The 19,470-nt window shown below is 34.0% G+C and overlaps 1 protein-coding gene and 1 non-coding gene across 11 annotated transcripts in view; one reads left to right on the forward strand and one right to left on the reverse strand.

Moving 5' to 3' along the window:
• HERC4 (HECT and RLD domain containing E3 ubiquitin protein ligase 4) overlaps positions 1-19,470 on the forward strand; it is a 130,331-nt gene that overhangs the window by 17,609 nt on the left and 93,252 nt on the right. For 6 of the 10 annotated variants that reach the window (XM_036828347.1, XM_036828346.1, XM_036828349.1 and 3 more), the window contains 4 exons: positions 8,544-8,703; positions 9,450-9,491; positions 15,824-15,900; positions 18,996-19,217. In XM_036828347.1, the coding sequence (XP_036684242.1) occupies positions 8,544-8,703; positions 9,450-9,491; positions 15,824-15,900; positions 18,996-19,217 (501 nt within the window). The remainder of the gene's footprint in view (positions 1-8,543; positions 8,704-9,449; positions 9,492-15,823; positions 15,901-18,995; positions 19,218-19,470) is intronic. The other 4 variants (XM_036828350.1, XM_036828351.1, XM_036828352.1 and 1 more) reach the window with 2 other exon arrangements.
• On the reverse strand, positions 5,914-6,018 carry LOC118883152. The gene has a single exon (XR_005016942.1). It is a non-coding gene; the product is annotated as a U6 spliceosomal RNA (small nuclear RNA).

The raw sequence follows: 19,470 nt of genomic DNA on the forward strand, positions 1-19,470 counted from the left end.
GGATACAGGGTAATGATAATGTTTATATTTTCCTTCAAATAGCTGTTTTAGAATTTCGAATAAGATGCAACTTTTAAGAGATGCTAGTTGTGAATATGTTACTAATGGTGTGTCTGTAGTATTACCTTTATACCCAAAACACATTTTTTTACTGTTTACAAGGTTCTCAGAGTATGTTGTTACTGGTGATTATATCTTATTATCAGGTTAAAACCCGCTTAGCAAAAGACTTAATAGACCATCTTGTATATTTTGTGATTGGTTGTCTAGGAAGAAGTGTTTATGTGTACTGTTATTATTGATAAATCATTCTGGGTCATAGTCAGTCGATACTCACAGAGCTTTTCATGGTCATTCCTGGACATGCACACATGCAGGGCAAAATACATGAGTCTCCCGGTGTGTAGATTCCCAGCTGAGGTTCAACAAAGCACTGTTTTGCCTTCCTGTTACGTCCTTTTTGTGGTATATTTAGTGCCACATTTTTTGCATTTTTGTACTTTTTGTTGGTGATTTCAGTGTTTAAAATGGCCCCCAAGCGTACTGCTGAGGTGCTATCTAGTGTTCCTAAGCACAAGAAGGCTATGATGTGTCGTAGAAAAAAATTCATTGAGGCATGAGTTTACAGTGCTGTTGGCTGTGAATTCAATGTTAATGAATCAACAATATAATTAAGATGTCTTTAAATGGAAATGCACATAACACAAGGTTATGAATTGATCATTTGATGAAATGTTGTGATCAGAGGCTTGTAGCAACCTAATCTTGTATTTTCCCTAGGGGCAGTCATTCAGTATTTGCTAAATAAGTATTTGTGGTGACTTTATGGAACATAACTACTGTGAATAACAAGAATTGATGTATTCCCAACTAGACTAAAATAAAAAGACTAAAATTTATAAGTGGAACAGTGATGGGGTTTCCTAGAAGGCTGGTGCAGTGGTGAAATAAATCATCATATGTAGCATTCTTTTCTTCATGCATTGTGCAGAGTTTTGCATTATCTTTCAAGGAAGTGTGAAAGAAGTTTGGAGTCACTGTTTTTGTAGTTTTTATTTTTCTCCTTGTACCTTTCATTAACCACAGTTGAGAATGAAAAAAAAATTTTTTTTCTGTCCATAATGGCAAAGAGAAGAAAACTGACAGAGGAACATATTCATAATTATGAGACAAATCAGAAGGTGAATGTAGATACACTGCTGTATGGATATGGTGAAATTGATCATGTAAGTGAACTCTTAAAGAATGAGTCTGGAGATGATATTCTACATGAATTTTCACAAACTCAGGAATTGGTGAACATATTTGTTAGATCCCAAAGGAAATAGGTTGTTCTTATTCAGTTACTTATTCAGATGGAAGGATTTTATCATGTAACATTTTACAGCAAGAACCTGGACCTATTCTGTGTTGCTAAAAGGATGTGCAACCGTATTCTTTCTTTTATGATGTTTCTGCAGCAAAATTTATTTGATGCAGTTTGTTAGTGAACAAATGCTGAAGTCAGAGGTGGATACAGGGGTAATTGGGAGGAAATAAATGATGTAGAAATGAAAACCGTCATTAGGTTGAACATTTTAATTGTTTTTTTTTTTTTTTTAAGTATACTTAAGTTTGTTTTTTTAAATTATTATTTATTTATTTATTTATTTATTGAGCTGTGTTGGGTCTTTGTTTCTGTGCGAGGGCTTTCTCTAGTTGCAGCGAGCGGGGGCCACTCTTCATTGCGGTGCGCAGGCCTCTCACTATCGTGGCCTCTCTTGTTGCGGAGCACAGGCTCCAGACGCGCAGGCTCAGCAGTTGTGGCTCACGGGCCTAGTTGCTCCGCGGCATGTGGGATCTTCCCAGACCAGGGCTCGAACCCGTGTGCCCTGCATTAGCAGGCAGATTCTCAACCACTGCGCCACCAGGGAAGCCCTTTAATTGGTTTTTACAAATCTAAAAATGACAACATTTTGTGTTTATGGAGCAAAGAAGATGGCCTTTTTCTCCTTAATAAAATGATGCACCATCAGTTTTCAAAAATATTGCATTTTAACAGTACAAGTGTAAGAAGAACCAGAAGTAATGATGAGCTAGGGCTTATTAGATTTGTATTTGGAATATATATCTGCTGTCAGTATTTACAAGATGGATATGTTATATCTCTCTAGTTGTTTATCTTTTCTGTTTTTGCTCCTGTCTCTGAAAAATGTATTTTTTTCCTGCCTTTTTCAAGACAGTCTCCTCCACTTAAGTTTTCTTTGCTTTTTTGTGCCTCCCTAAACTAAATGTTCCTTTTTTCTTTCCTTGAAGAGAAATGTTGTGAACCATAAATACTGATATGAAGTGTTACTTTTCTCAAATTTTTTATATGAACGTTTTGAAGCATAAAGAAAAGTAGAAAGAATAGCACAGTGACCAACAGTTAACATTTTACCACGTGTTTTTATCTGTACGTATTTGTATTTTTTTTAAAAAGTACCTTATTTCTGAATTACGGTCAACTGTAAGGATCATGTGCTGTTATTAAACCTTTTCCAACAAGTTTAGCGTCATATGCTCATAATTCTAACATCTTCTTGTAGCTCCCATTTATCAAAGGAATCAATTGTTTTTTTTTTTTTTAGGAAATTTTCTTTTTTTAAAAATTAATTTATTTTTGGCTACATTGTGTCTTCATTGCTGCATGCAGGCTTTCTCTAGTTGCGGCGAGCGGGGGGCTACTCTTTGTTGCAGTGCGCAGGCTTCTCATTGCGATGGCTTCTCTTTGTTGCGGAGCACGGGCTCTAGGCGTGTGGGGCTTCAGTAGATGTGATGCGCAGGCTCAGTAATTGTGGCTCACGGGCTCTAGAGCGCAGGCTCAGTGGTTGTGGCGCATGGGCTTAGTTGCCCCGCAGCATGTGGGATCTTCCTGGACCAGGGATCGAACCCGTGTCCCCTGCACTGGCAGGCAGATTCTTAACCACTGCACCACCAGGGAAGCCCCTCAGTTGTTTTTTAATGGGCTTTCTTGACAAGTTTTTCTTTTGTTTTCTGTCCTCTTCCATATATATCCATACTCAACCTAAATTAAAGTGAATTTAATCCCCACTTAACCCTCCCTTTTCTGTGTTCGTTGGCCTTGAAAGGCAAATGTAGCTTGGTGATTAAAACTTTGAGTTAGCATAATACCTGGTACATAGTAAACACTCAACAAATCTTAGCTGTTAGGTTTGGTATGAATTCTGTTTTGTTTTTTTCTTTCTCATACAGGGCATCATTAAGCCAGGTTTTCTAGTGAATTTTTTGGTTTGTTTTGCTGGGTTCATTTATTCCCCCTTCTTTCTTGCTTATCATTGACTCCTTTTTGCAAGCCACCTCGTTTCGAGCATTCATCCAGAATTTGACCTGGATGTGAAATGTCTCAATATAACATCGATCTAACTTTCTAGCATACTGGGGGGAAACAGTTGAGGTTTTTCATTTTAATTAGCCATTTGGAAAAAATAAGTAGTTTTTAATAATTGTACAGAGAACTTATCAGTTTGTATATTTGTTGTCTGAAAAGCCTGTATTAAGTAGTAGTCCCAAGACATATGTTATTATGTTTCTTTAATAATATATTTCTCAGTAGTTATTCATTGTCAAAATAGGTATCTTAGTAATTTGATGGGGCTCAAATTCTGAAAGAACCAAAATTATTTATCTTGAGTTTTTAGTATGTAGAAAAAAAAGTAAAGAGCCCAGTTCAGTTTTAAAGTGAAAACAATGGTTTTTATACATTGCTTTAACTATTTTCTCTAATGTTCTATTTACTTTTTAAAATAATTTTAATTTTAATTTTGAATAGATAATATATTCACATGGTTCAAAAATCAAAATAATATAAATACACATTGAGAAGGTTTGCTCTTACACTTGACCACCCTATTTCCCCTTCTACCCGCATCCCCTGTAGGCAACTATGTTTATTAGTTTTTTGTTTATCTTTTCAAAGTTTCTTTATGTAAATGTAAGCAAATATGAATATATATTCATATTCTTTCCTCTTCCTTACACAAAAAATAGCAGATTGTGTACATTATTCCACGTCTTGATTTTCTTTCCTACTTTGATAACATACCCTTGAGATCTTTCCATATCAGCATGTAGCATTTCCTCTTTATTTATGTTTTCAGAGCATAGTATCCCAGTGTGTGGATGGAATCCTTTATTGATGGATACTTGGAATATTTCCAGTCTTTTGTTATTATATACAGTACTGCAAACACGTAAATACACACCCATTCACACACACGCACATATGTTTTTGTACTCTACCCTCCTAGGTTCTCCAGCTGGGGCTTGTCTAGACAAAGGACAGATTAACAAGGAGAAAAACAAAACAAGTTTATTGCCTTGCGTTACATGCAGGAGCACTCAGTAATGAGTAACTTAAGGTGGTAGTAGAACATGGGCTTATATAGCATCTTAACAAAAGAACAATAAATAGAGAAGTAATAAGACGAAAAGGACTTTGAGTTTCTGGGGTGGCAAATTTTGGGAAGGTAAATATGTGGGGGAACTTAGATAAGGGCTAGTTAGTAAAGTTTGCTACGTAGTTTCTGCTGGTGCTGTCCCTGAGCTGATAAAGGTCTAGAGTTGCCTCCAGTGATTAACTCTTGTCCTTCCTGTTAGAGAGGGAAGGCGGGACACTTTTACAAATTTATGTCCTGCTTTTAGGCACATAGGAGAGCAGAGAGCTTTTCTTCTTAGTGGTCTTCAGGTCAAAGCAGTCCTTATGCCAAAGTGGCATATTTTGGGTTGGCATATTCTGCTGCCCTTTAGTACTTAGATGTATCTGCAGGGTATGGAATTGCTGGATCCAAAAGGTAATTGCATATGTTTTGTTAGGTTTTGCCACATTCTTTTGCAAAAAGGTGGTTCTGTTTTGTACTTTCACTATCAATATACAAAAGTGCCTTATCCCCCAACAGATTGTTATCAAACTTATGGATTTTTATGAGATGAAAAATGTTATCTTGGTGTGTGTGTATTTATAAATAAACTTTTTTTAATTAATAAACTTTTTAAGAGCAGTTTAAAGTTCACAGCAAAATTGAGCAGAAAGTACAGAGTTCCCATACACTCTATACTACATGTATACAACCTCCCCCACTATCTGCAGCCTGTACCACAGTGGTACATTTATTACCATTAATGAACCTGCATTGACACATCATTGTCATCCAGAGTCCATAGTTTACATTAGCATTCACTCTGTGTTGTACATTCAGTGGGTTTTGATGACTGCATAATGATACTTAGTATTGTACAGAATAGTAATAATATCGTACAGAATAGTTTCACTACCCTAAAAATCCCCTCTGCTCTGCCTGTTCATCCCTCCCTCCCTCTAACCCCAAGCAACCACTAATCTTTTTACTGTCTCCAAAGTTTTGCCTTTTCCAGAATGTCAAATGGTTGGATTGTACATTTTGTAGCCTTTTCAGATTGGCTTCTTTCACTTAGTTTCACACATTTTAGTTTCCTCCATGTGTTTTGTGGCTTGATAGCTCATTTCTTTTTAGCACTGAATAATATTCCACTGTCTGGATATACCACAGTTTATCCATTCACTTACTGAAGGACATTTTGATTGCTTCCAAGTTTTGGCAATTATGAATAAAGATGCTATAAACATCTGTGTGCACGTTTTTCTGTGGACATAAGTTTTCAGCTCCTTTGAGTAAATACGAAAGAGCACAATTCCTGGATCATATAATGGTATGGTTTGTTTTGTAAGAAACTACCAAACTGTCTTCCAAGGTGTCTGTATCATTTTGCATGCCCATTAGCAATGAATGAGAGTTATTGTTGCTCTGTATCCTTACCAGTGTTTGGTTTTGTCAGTGTTTTGGGTTTTGGCCATTTTTTTTTTTTTTTTGATACTTTAGGTACTTTTTTATTGAAAAAAATATGGAACGCTTCACGAATTTGCGTGTCATCCTTGCACAGGGGCCATGCTAATCTTCTCTATATCGTTCCAATTTTAGTATATGTGCTGCCGAAGCGAGCCATTTTAATAGGTTTATAGTGGTATCTCATTTAAATTTGCAGTTCCCTGTTGATATATGATGTACAACATGCCTTCATATGGTTATTTGCCATCTTTATGTCTTCTTGGTGTGGTGTCGGCTCACGTCTTTTGCACTGTTTTTTTAATTGGGTTGTTTATTTTCTTATTGTTGAGTTTTAAGAGGGTGGTTTTTTTTTGTTTTTTTTTTTTGTGGATAACAGTCCTTTATTAGATGTGTCTTTTGCAGATATTTTCTTCCAGTCAGTGCGTTGTCTTCTCATTCCTTTGATAAACTTTTATAATTAAGTATGCAAAATAAAAGTGTATGGCTTTATGAATTTTCTAAGTGAACGTATTATTGGCTTCTCAGTGCAGTTTGAATTTTCATTTCTCTCATCAGTGAAGTTGAACATCTTTTCATAGGATTAAGAGCCATTTCTGTTTCTTCTTTGTGTGAACTATCAGTTCACATCTTTTGCCCATTTTTCATTGAATTACTGCTCTCCCCCACCCCGGCCCCAGTTAGTCTTTAAATATTAGGGAGGTTATTTCTTTATTTGACATGAATAACGTTTTTCCTGTTTTTTTTTTTTTTAATCAGTCTTTTCACTTTGCTTTTAGTTTGTTTTGCTGTATTTGAAGAAATGATTTGAATTTTCTCTAATGGGTACATGGAATCTCTTCCTCTTTTCCTTACCTACATAGCTTAGTGTCACTGTCTTCCAGAATTCTTCTTAGTATCTTTCAGGGCTTTAAAAAGTATCTCAGGTTCCCCTGGTACCTTTTGTATGTCTTTACCTTTGCATTTAATAACAATCCTTATCTCGCTTGTTTTTCTATAGACTGTAAACTCCTTGAGGACTAGAACTCTGTTTTATTTATCTCTGTGTGTCTAGTGCTTGGAGCACACATGGTATACAATAAATATTAGTGTTTGGTATGCATGATTGTTTCTTTGTTGCTTGGATTTTTGGTGCCTTTGATTTTACAGCCATTGCTATCTAATTTAAGTACTCTTCATATATTATTGTTGAACCAACCAGTCTTATTCATCCTTCTTGTCATCCTTTCATTTCTGCTCTTTACTACATTTCCTTTGAGGATAGTTTTGGAGAGATATTGACTCATTTCAGGGGCCTCTGTGAAAGACTAACAGTTCTTTTGTGCATTTTACTTCTTTCTTCGTAATTAAGATTTATGGGATGCTTTGATGTAAATAAATGATGCCATACTATTAAGTCCTTTTTCTTTTTTTTTTTTTGGTGGGGGGAGGCAATGTGTTATATATGTTTTGTTTTTATATGTTTCTACAATATAATTTTATAAGAACATATATACAAAATATACACAAAAAGTGAGAGATTAGTATAGTGAACTTCCATGTACTATTCATCAACTTTACGAGTTATTAACTTGTAGTACTTTAAGGTAAGTACTTAATATATCATTAGAGTTATACAGATTCCTGAAGGCCGTCTAAGGGCTGACCTCCCACCCCAAAATGCAGAATAAGTAACCCAGATACAATTTGAATTTCTCTGTACATAGGGATTCAAACTTCTTTCATGTAATCTGCTTTATTATTGAACAACTGCATTTGTACATTGATCTAAAATGTGCTTCTGAAGAAACCCTGATTCAGTTTTAACAGCTCTGCAACAAGAGACTTTCAGTTAATGAAGACATAGCTTTCTTATTAGGCTAAAGAAGGTTAATTTTTTTAAAAAAAGGTTAATTTTAAATGGTGTCTTAAAAAAACTTGTAGTGTACTAGTAAAAAAAAAAACTGATAGACAATGCACATCTTAAAGAGACTAAGGAAGCAATTTCACTTTCTTTACTGATTTGTCAGTGGCTATTGACTGTCTTATGAAGGGCCAATATTTTAAATTAATTTCTGGTTAAAAGCTTGGACATGTTTTAACCATATGTGGAATTTTTATGTCTTTGATGTTAAAAGTAGCAGCCCATAAACTGATATCTATTTGTTATGGTCACATTGCCTTTCAGTTCTCTCCTCAGCGTATCTAGTAGATGCTTTATTTATGAGATCTGTAAATAATTTGTTTCCTGTCAGAAATTGCTAATTCAGATTATTTCCTTAATTTCAGGATCACTCCATAGTAGTATCCATTTGGTAATGTATATGTCAGTTATGATTTTATTGTTAAAAAACAGCTGAGTTATTTAAATGGTTCCCTTTCAGCTGGACTCCTTTCTTTTATTGGTAATGGCTTTGAATGAAGAGCACTTTAGGAGAGAATCTTTATAAACCCTTAATTTCTTTCCCCAAATGTTAAAGTCACTTAGTATTCTGAGTTGATTATGCCCTATGACATATCTCTGTATTTACCACAGCGAGAATTTTGTATGGAACATATTTGTTAGGTTTTTGAGAATAACTGAAGTTATACTTAGTCTGTGTTTCAGCATTTCCTTAGCTTTTTTGTACAAGATGAAGACTATTTTATTCTTGTTGGGAGTTTAAAACTAGAATGTAATGTCTCTCTTCTTGATTTCTGTAGAGCAGGTTGTTGCGCTGGATGCCCAAAATATCGTAGCTGTTTCGTGTGGAGAAGCTCATACATTAGCACTAAACGACAAGGGCCAGGTGTATGCTTGGGGTCTCGATTCTGATGGACAACTTGGCCTGCTAGGATCAGAGGAATGTATCAGAGTACCCAGGTAACGAAGGTGACCGACAAGAGGTCTTTAACAATCTTTTATAATAAATTTGCTGTCTAAATTATTCTGCTTACTACTGGGCATTTAAGAGTTGACACCGAATTACTTCTCCCCTTTGAGTTCTTAAGGCATTTACTAGGTAGGTTCTTGCCTTTAATTTGGATCGAGTGCTGTTTTTTATATACTCCGTATTTCCCCAAATTATTTATGTTTGTAAAGAAAAGGGGTAGGGAATGCATACTTTATTATAAATTTTCTCTCACTAAAAATTTTAAGTGGGTTAAGACTAATTTAAACCATTAATTATACTATCTTGAGTACCTCAGCTACTGAAATATTTATTAAATATTGGTTGTTTGCATGGTTCTTTTGTTTTTTTAGTCTTTATTGTTTTTATTGAATATAGAAGTCCCACATGCTTAAAATGTAGAAAGAATAAGTCACTTTCTATGTTTTTACATAGCAGTGACCACAATTTAATTTATGCTAACCACTAATTCATCATAGAATTATTTCAAAATTTAAAAATAAGCAATGCTTCATCAATGTTGTAGTCTTACAGGTTTATATAGGACATAACCATTGCTGTAATATTAAAAACTGTAAGCGTGAACATAAAGATTTAAAGAAGAGTATCCAGTTCTTTTAGACATATAATTAATACACTAACTCATGCTTAGTGTTTAAAATTATACAAATTCTTGCCTCCTTAAACTCTTGTTTTTTGTTTTCTTTTTTCCCCCTAGTATTAGTTATAGGGACAAAAGAGAACCCTCCAGGGAACCAAGGTATTACACTAATTTTAGATATATTCCAGCTAGCATTTTTTGTAATATACACATATAGATATTTTGTTTTTAATTTAACATTGATAATGTTTGTTTTGGTTTAAGAAGTAGATGTAACTACTAGGATAAGAAAATGGAGCACAGGAACTAATATATTTCAGAACAGGAGGGAATTCCCTGGTGGTCCAGTGGTTAAGACTCCACCCTTTCACTGCTGCGGGCTTGGGTTCAATCCCTGGTCGGGTAACTAAGATCACACAAGCTGCGCAGTGCAAAAAAAACAAAACAAAAAACAAAAAAACGGAACAGGAGCTCTTATCGTTAGAAATGAGTTTTTTAAATAAAAAGCCCATAACCTTCCTCCATATATATATGTATGTCTGTTTAAAAACTTAAAGTATACATTTGAAGTATTTGCTTTGTTTTAGCATAGTAAAGCGTTTTTTTCATCTTTTGTTTGACATTTTATGTTTGTTCTAGTAATGAACTGTCTTTTGAGACTTTTGGATACACACATTAACATGTTTTGTTTATTGAACTTGTAACCAAATTCCACAAAACTCCCCAAACAAATTTCTTCCCCTTTGTTTCTTCTGCAGTAGCAATTAAATAACACACTTCCCATTATGCTTTTAGTGCCTCTTAATGATGGTGCTGTTGGGAGAGAAATTTTTTTCTTTAAGCTAAGTAAATTGAATTTTTTTAGTCATTTCAGTTTTGATTTCTTTTAGAAAATGTTAATTTGCAGCCAAATGGCTGTTGGCTACAAAATACAAAGCATTCATAGGAATAGAGTGATCTCACATTTGTCATATTGTCTACTGATTTTATTTCCTTCCACAAGTAATTGTTGTAGAATGGGATTTTTTATTTAAGATTTTTAAGAACTTTGTGTTTTTAGGATTGAAGCGAGACTTACATGTTAGATTTTCTAAGTCAGTATTTTCAAAACCATGATTCACAGCAAGGCTGTCTAGTTTCTCTATTTTTACTCCACTTAATTCTCATACTTAGTTTTTTTTTTTTTTTTTCTGTTCAGTTCTGGTATAAGAGATTTCAGTCAGTAATCCATAGATGATTAGTAAATGGAGAGAAAGGTAATTATAAGGAGAAGAGTTTATTATATAACGATTTATTTGAAGGTTGCCCAATAATTCTGTATTTGTGACTTTACTGTTTATGAACCTGGATGGGGACCTGTAAGAGATCTTGAGTCCTTTGGTTTAAACTTCTCCGTTCGTGTATTTACTGAACATCTATATTAATTTTAAGCTATGTATTAAGGCATCTTTCCTGTTCAGTCTTCTCAGTTTTTCATGGACTAATCTGATTTGTTGTGACATATATATATCATTTTTACTGATACTTTCATGTCTTAAAGGGCAATTTAGTATTTCAGTAGAAATATATTTTTATGAAAGACCACCATTGATTTTTTTTCTTTTTAAATCTCAGCACCAAATCATTTTTTAGATGCAAGGCTTTTTCTAGGTGCTTAGAGATCTCAGCCAGCTTTGTAACTTTCACATACATTTTGAATAAAATGTGTAGAGTATAGGAGGAAACTCAGACATATGTGAATAGGTTTTTAAAAATTAGTGTTTATGATTTTCATAAGAATGATCAGAAAAGTGAATATTCATATTAGGCTGTATTTTCTTGAGAACAAAACCCATTTTTATGTTAATAGATGAGAGTATGTAAATTAAGCAACACTTTAATTTTAAAGATGAATGTAAAATTAATAATAAATAGATTATATTTGAAACTCTTACTCTTTGATAATCTTTTCCTACTTCTGATTTTGTTTTGTTTTGAAATCATTATTTCTTGGGGAAAGACAAATTATTCAATATCAGTGGTCTCTGTGGACCTGCATTTCTGGCTAGTCATTTCTTTTTATATGTAGGATATATGTTATACCTTTATTTTAAAAAAAGTTAATCTGATTTTACTGTCTTTTAGTTTAATGTAAGTAGAAAAACAATTGTTGGCAATAAGGTTGTAGTTTATTTTTTAAAGTTCTGTTTTTTTTTGGACTTTGTAAAAAAAAATTATGACAGGATGGTATAATATGATGATTCTTGTGAGAACAGCGATTTCTGGGCTACAGGAACTAATTAAACATGTTTGAATTGTCACCTTGGTCAAAAATAAAATTTATTTTCTTGATTGAACTTTTAAAAGCATATTACAGGGAATTCCCTGGCGGTCCAGTGGTTAGGAGTTGGCGCTTTCACTGCCATGGCCCGGGTTTTTGATCCTGGTCGGGGAACTAAGATCCTGCAAGCCATGTGGCACTGCCCACCCACCCCCACCCCCGCCAAAAAAAAGAAGTTTATTACAATTTCTGCCTAATATTAGCATCTGAAAGTGCAGAACATTTCAGATTAAAAAGAAATTTTAAAAAAAATTAGAAGAGTTTTTAATGGTAGAGACTAGATCAGTTGTTAGCCTAAATTTTTCAAAATCAAAGAGTTGGTGCTAAGACTTTTCTCAAATCAGTAAGAAAGTTGTGGCTTAATTGAAAAATAGAAAATTGTTGATTATGTTTTACTGGCAAAATATATTTTTAAAACCACTTTATTGAGGTATGATTGGCGTACAAAAAGCTGTACTTAATGTATACACCTTGATGAGTTTGGAATTGGCAAAATATTTAATGCTTTAGTTGTTCAACTTCTTGATTATATAATATAAACTTTTCACTAGTCCTTGTTAACAGTTGTTAAAGAATTTTACCTTAACAGACAATTGGAAGTGCCTGGTTTTTGTCTATATTGCCACTGTACATTAAGTTTGAAAAATGTAACAACACAACAGTACACATATTCAACAGTATATGTTTTGACTTCAAGACTTCCTAAGGGAGAGGTGTATAAATCTTATTTCCAGGTTTATTAACTGTTTTCTTACAAATTTCAAACATGTTTCAAAATTCAGTAAAGAAATTATTCTTTTTCTTTTTTTTGTGGTGAAGGAAAGTGTAGCATTTATTGCAAGGTGACAAGCAAGGAGAACGGGCAGCTAATGCTCAAAAGACCCAAACTTCCTAATGGTTTTTAGGGATGGGTTTTTAAAGACAAAGTGAGGATGAGGGTCATGGGGAATGTGATCAGTTCATGCAATCTTCTGATTGGTGTATGGTGAGGTAACCAGGTGAGGTCACAGAGATTGATCACGTTATCAGTCTTCAGGCTCCAGCCAGTCTGGGGGCTACGTGCTCATGGTCATCATTCTCTGTCTGGTTGGGGTCTGGTTTCTGTAAAACAACTTCTTCCAAGGAACTGAAATCACTTGATTCCACACATTCAAAGGCAAATGGCAAATACACCAGGCCATTTCTACATCCAAAAAGTCATGGCAGTAATTTGCAGAAAAGTCATCCAGATTATTGCAAGTTTTTTTTTTTTTTTCCATTGCAAGTTTTGATTGAGCCTATTATGTTGCTAACACTGTTTGAGCTTATTTCCTGAGAGAAGAGGCCACATCACATCATACAGACCACATGAGGAGCAGCAAGTGTGGTCAGGAGGCAGAACAGGAAGGCAAAATTATTCTTTTCTTTACAATGAATAATTTTAAATGTCATAGCCATTTAAAAATGTTTGACAAGAACTCTAAACTTTAGGGAGTTATTTTAAATTTATAAGCAGTTATAAAATGTTTACCCAAGACATCTGAATTCTGATTTTCTTTTCATAGTTCTGATTAATTAGGAATCTTCATGTATGTGTGTATATATATTTTTTATTTACAAAATTTATTCTGCCTATTTTACTTTCCTGTTAACGGCATTTGAATCCTTTTAAAAATTGAAAACCAGAAAACATTTACATTATCTTTTTTACTCATTGGGGATTATTTTTGATTAATTCTATAAAATTTTGTTGCATTAAGAATTTTCTAATTTGTCTCTTTAGGAAAAATGGAACGTTGTAAAGTTGTTTTACTATTCACAAGTATTTTTGTTTCTTTTTTAAATTCCTGAAAGCTTAAAAAAACCAAAACAAAACAAGAAAGCATATCCTCTCCTCTTCCCCACCCCCCCAACAATCTTCAGTGTATTCAATCTCCATAGAGATGAAAGGAGAGGTTTTTTTCCTTTAAAACAGTAATGCCACAGAAGAATATCTTCACTTGTTTCTGTAGCAGACATGGCTAAAGAAATTAGCATTTATGTTATATTCTAAGCCATATGATAATATTTTGGTAATGAGAATCACTTTCTGTAAATTGCTATGCAAATTTAGAAGTTTTTTGGAAGCAAATTTTATGAATAGTTTAATACTAAAGCCTCAAAGAAGTTGCAGATTCACTTATCCTCTACCAGTGTATACCTCACATACTTTTTTTTTTCCCCATATTTTTTGCCAGGCACTATGGTAGGTCTATGGATTCCATGGGTATAAGATAATAATAGTCCATCCTCACAGAGCTTATTGTTTGGCAGAGTATACTAATAATAATTAAATGAATACGTACACCAGTAATTAGTAGAGTTAAATGCTGTGAAGGAAAAAAACATAGGGTGCTATGAGAATGTAGAATTTTAAAAGATTTTACTTAGTCTTGCAAATTGGACTTGATATTTGGAACAATTGGTTTTAAAAAATATTTAATACAGTTCACTAGTCAGTGTATGATATGTTTAATATGCATAAGCAGTAACAGTAAATGTTTAGTAAGTTCAGCACAGTTGTACATATCCGTGTATTTTTTATTCCTGTTTTTGCATTGCCAGTGTTTGATTTTGCTGACTGCAAAAAAAAAAAAATGACCTTTTGCTATATTTGAATATCTGAAGGTACATTGGACCCTGTTAACTTGTTGGATTCTGCTAAATGTAGCAGTACAACTCTCAAGCTTTGTAGGACATAAATCCACTAAATAAAATTATTTTTAATACAACAATGTGGAATTAGAGTAACTCTCTTTTTTCCCACTCAAAATTTGGTTTGCTGAAGCTGCCTCCTGAAAATCATGGGTATCAACACTCTGGTCAGAACTTGCTCTGGACTCTCATATGGCAGAATCAGGTCAGGTGGCAGTATCAGGTAAAGGGAAATAAGAAACATAATATATTTCCACACCCCCTTTTTTCTTAGAAACATTCATTCAGGAAAAACAGAATGACCAAGTGAAGGGGAGCTATATAAAGAAAACCTGGGATGGTTGATGCACATAGTTTCTTGATTTTTGTAACGTTTTAACAGTTATCCTTTAAAATTACGTTGCAGTTAAGGAAAAATCAGAAATCGGGGGAAAAAAGAAACTATAAAAAATATAAGTAAGAAACATGAGATGGCAGAAATATGACTGAACACATCACTGATCATAATACATACGAATTGATTAAATTTCTCTAGTAAAGAATTAAATTTAATATCACTGATTTAGATTCAAAGCAAAAGGATAGTCCAAAAGGGGAATAGGTTTCATAATTTGTGAATTGGTAGCACCACATGATAGGAATCCGTGTTGGTTCTTAAGGAACCTGACAGAGGAGAACATATAATAAACTAGACCAAACACCAATTTTCGACAAATTAGATCATGTACATTTGTTTTACAAATATATTGCCAAGTTTCATACTTTAAAGATTTTTCAAATTTTGATAATAATAACATCTGCATCATAAAAGCACTGAGGAGCTTCCCTGGTGGCACAGTGGTTAAGAATCCACCTGCCAATGCCGGGGACATGGGTTCGGGCCCTGGTCTGGTGAGATCCCACATGCTGCAGAACAACTAAGCCCATGAACCACAACTACTGAGCCTGTGCTCTAGAGCCCATGAGCCATAACTACTGAGCCTGCGTGCCACAATTACTGAAGCCTGCGTGCCTAGAGCCCATGCTCCGCAACAATAGAAGCCACCGCAATGAGAAGCCCGCGCACTGCAATGAAGAATGGCCGCTGCTCCCCGCACCTGGAGAAAGCCCGCATGTAGCAATGAAGACCCAGTGCAGCCAAGAATAAAAATAAATTGATAAATAAATAAAATAAATTTATTAAAAAAATTTTAAAAAGCACTGAGCTGTGAGCATAGTTTACTGTGCTTAAATATTGTCCTTTCAAAGTGTTTTCTCATCATATCTCTTAATTTTTTCATATTTAGATTTTGTTTACTGATTTTAGCATAAATTTTTGGTAAATTGGGCCTGTATGAGAAAAAATATCATGAACTGCTAGGTCATGCTAGTAAGGAACTGCTGGTAAGGAAACTACTTGCACATATTAGGTGGTCAATAAATCGCATAAATAAATAACATTCAGGATCCATTTATTAAATGGAATTAACTGATCCTGATCTCTCTTCTTATTTTCTAGAAATATTAAAAGTTTGTCGGATATCCAGATAGTACAGGTTGCTTGTGGTTACTATCATTCACTTGCACTTTCTAAAGGTAAGCATTGCTTTTATTTTCTTTCCCCTTTTCAGTTTTATTACTTGATACTTTAATTGAGCCGAAATTCCTCCCAACTTCGTTCTTATTAAAGATTGTCTTGGTTCTTCTTGATCCTTTTCATATCTATATACATTTTAGAATTAGCTAGTCAGTTTTCACAGATACTTAAGCTGTTGGGATTTTGATTGGGATTGCATTGCCTCTGTAAATCAGTTTGGGGAAAATCTTTGTAATATTGAGTCTTTCAATTCTTGAGCATGCTATATCCCTCCGTTTATTTTAATCTCTTTTTAATTTTTCTCAAGAGTATTTTGTTGTTTTCTGTGGAGAAGTCTTATACACATTTTATTAGATTTTTCCCTAGATATTTCATATTTTTTGTTACTCTGGTGTCATTTTCAAATTGTTTATTACTAGCATATAGACATGAAATTGATTTTTTGGGTCTAATTGTTCTTTCGCCTGCTGAACATTATTCCTTTATAGCTGGGGAAGTTTATAACTTGCCCAAGTTCATTTGCACTCACAGATAAACTTTTTATGAATAGAAACAGAGAAGTCTAAGTATCCTATAACCTTTGTTTATTTGACTTCTTCCTATGCCAGCTAAGGATTATAACGTGGATTAGTAAAGAACCTGCCATATATTTGTTTTTTATCATTTAAAAAAATAAGTTCCAGTGGCTTCATTATTATTATTTTTAATTTATTAAATGCCTAGTGAGGCCTACTATGAATGAAACAGTAGACTAGAACTATAGGGAAATACGATAAGTTAAGAGAAAGTTTTAGGGAACATACCATCTATTAGAAGAGGCAGATATGCAAATAATGAGGCAGAAAAAATATATACTACTTTTGGTCAAAGGAAAAGTAAAATACGATGGGCATAAGGAAAAAAGTTTAATTAGTTTCAATCAGTAGAATTGGTAACAATAAAGAAGGGATTGATATTTGATGCAAGTCTTGAAAGATGATTACAATTTCTTCAGAATTGGAGAGGTTGTGAAGCAGCTACGGAAAATGTTGAGGATTGGCTAAGGTAATAGTACTAGTAAAGGCATAGAATCTGGGAAATATTTTGTGTATTTGAGTATCGGAATATAGTTTTACGTGGGTATTTTGAGAGCATGGGAGACATTTTCATACTTCAGCTGAGACTAAAGTAAAAACAAATCTGTTACAAAGGGCCTTACATGCCATATTAAGGAATTTGGATTTATTCCATCAAAGGAATAAAGTAGGGGGTGGGGGCTGGCATCCCTGTATTCTTTGTTGTTATTTTGCCAGCTCCTCTTTTGATACTTTGGTAGGTAAATCCAAGATAAATTTAAACCCAAAGGTTTTACCGATGAGGACAGTTTTTCTATCTTGAGGTATCTTACAGGTATTCTTTTCCCTTATTCAGCTTCATGTTTTAGCAGTATCTTACTCATATAATGGAAAAAAAAAATTTTTTTTTTTTTGATCACTCAGTACAAACTAGGCACGTTAGGGTGTACAGTAAACAGTGGTAAGCAGTACACTACCAGCCCTTATGGTACAGTCACACAAATAACAATATAGTTACATACTATGAAAAAAAAAAGTTTGGGATATTTAGATCATATAACAGGGGGACTGAACTTAATCTGGCAGATCAAGGAAGGCTTCCTGCTGGGAGACAATAGAAGTAAACTAGACAAGGGTGAGGGGAAGGTTTAGGCAGAGTGTGTGAGACAGCAAGTGTGTGAGAAATGGTCATTGGAGAATATAAAGGAAGTTGAGTATGGCTAGAGTATAGTAAGTGAGGGAAGAGGCTGGTATGAAATGAGCTCAGAAACATAGGTAGATTTTACAGAACCTTATAAGCCTTGTTAAAAGTGTTTATCTCAAGAGCAGTGAGAAGGCACTGATTTCTGTTTTTTTCAGGTGAGCAGCATTTCAAATCTACATTTTTTTAAAAAGTCAACTCATTTGAGATTTATTATGAAATAAACACACAGACATAAATTTACAGAACAGTTAATTTGAAACTTATCCAGACCATTATTAATGGTGTCTGTCATATATCAGATCTACATTTTTATATCTCTTTGTATATATACAAATGTCTGCTGGTATGTCCATAGAGTATTTCTGGAAGTACATATCAGCAGTTAGTAAGAGTGCTTGTCTCTTGGGAGAGGAACCGGGGATCTAGTTTTGAAGGGAGACTTACTTTTAATAAGTGTGTACTATTTTATGGTATGAATTTTTAAAAATCAGATATTAGTGTGTCAATTATTAGCTTAGTGCCATTTAATAAAAATAAGTAAAAAGATGTTTAAAGTTGCAAAAAATGTAGCAATGGGTGAGCAAATGTGACAAGAGAACTATTACAAGAACCAGGTGAAATGGTGAGGAGTGGATCTATTTGCCATATTTTTCTTTAGAAAGAAAACTGTATATAACTTGATGATAGATTGTTAAAAATCTGTATATAAGGTAAGAGAGGAGAGGAGTATTAAGGATGACTCCTGTGTTTATGGTTTGTGCTGCTGAATCAGTTAAGGTGTTATCTACTGAGAATGAGGAACACTAGGAAGAGGTCCAGGTATGGGAGGTAGGATGGGGGTCATGAGTTGAGTTTAGGGCATGTTGAGCTGGAAGTACCTTTCAAATATTGAAGTATAGCTGTCAGGTAAACAATTGGATACATGGGTTTATTGCTCAGAGGAGAGATCTGGGCTAGTGATAAATTTTGAATGTGATAGCATATAATTGATAACTGAAACCTTGAGCTTGAATGAGTACCTCCTGGGAGAAGTCATAGAATAAAAGTGAGACCTGAGGAATACTAAAAAGAGATGGTCCTTTCTTGAGGAACAACAGGAAATGAGATTATCCCCAGTTATGTGACTTACCCATTCATCAGTAAAGTAAGTCAAACTAAAACTGTATTAACATGGATTATTCAAGGTAGTATTGTTTCCATATAAGAAATAAATTTAATAAGGAGGAATATGTATTTTCATCAAATGAGAGGAAGAATATCCCAAAATAACTGATGATTTTCAAGTGAAATTTTTTGTGTGTGAGAAAAATAGTAATTTATGATTTTTGTTTTACAGCAAGTGAAGTCTTCTGTTGGGGACAGAATAAATATGGCCAGTTGGGTTTAGGCATTGACTGTAAAAAGCAAGCTTCACCACAACTGATTAAGTCTTTACTTGGAATCCCTTTCATGCAAGTTGCAGCAGGAGGAGCCCATAGTTTTGTACTCACCCTTTCTGGAGCTATCTTTGGATGGGGACGCAACAAATTTGGTCAACTAGGTCTTAATGATGAAAATGGTAGGTTTGCATTATTTATAAATATATATTTAAAAAGAGATGATGTTTTGAGATATATCAGTGATTCTTAGTGTCAGAGAGAAGTGTACCCAAATCTTCCCTGGTGTTGAGGTGGGGATGAGAGGTTAATTTTAAAATTCCATTTGATAATAATATTTTTAGGAGATTGTGGGAAGGCCAAAAATATTATTTTATTCTAGAATAAAATATAGAAAGTATATCTGGACAAAAATCTTCAGTGTTGGATGTTCAC

Source organism: Balaenoptera musculus, chromosome 16 (genome assembly GCF_009873245.2).
Source record: "Balaenoptera musculus isolate JJ_BM4_2016_0621 chromosome 16, mBalMus1.pri.v3, whole genome shotgun sequence".
Taxonomy (NCBI): Eukaryota; Metazoa; Chordata; class Mammalia; order Artiodactyla; family Balaenopteridae; genus Balaenoptera; species Balaenoptera musculus.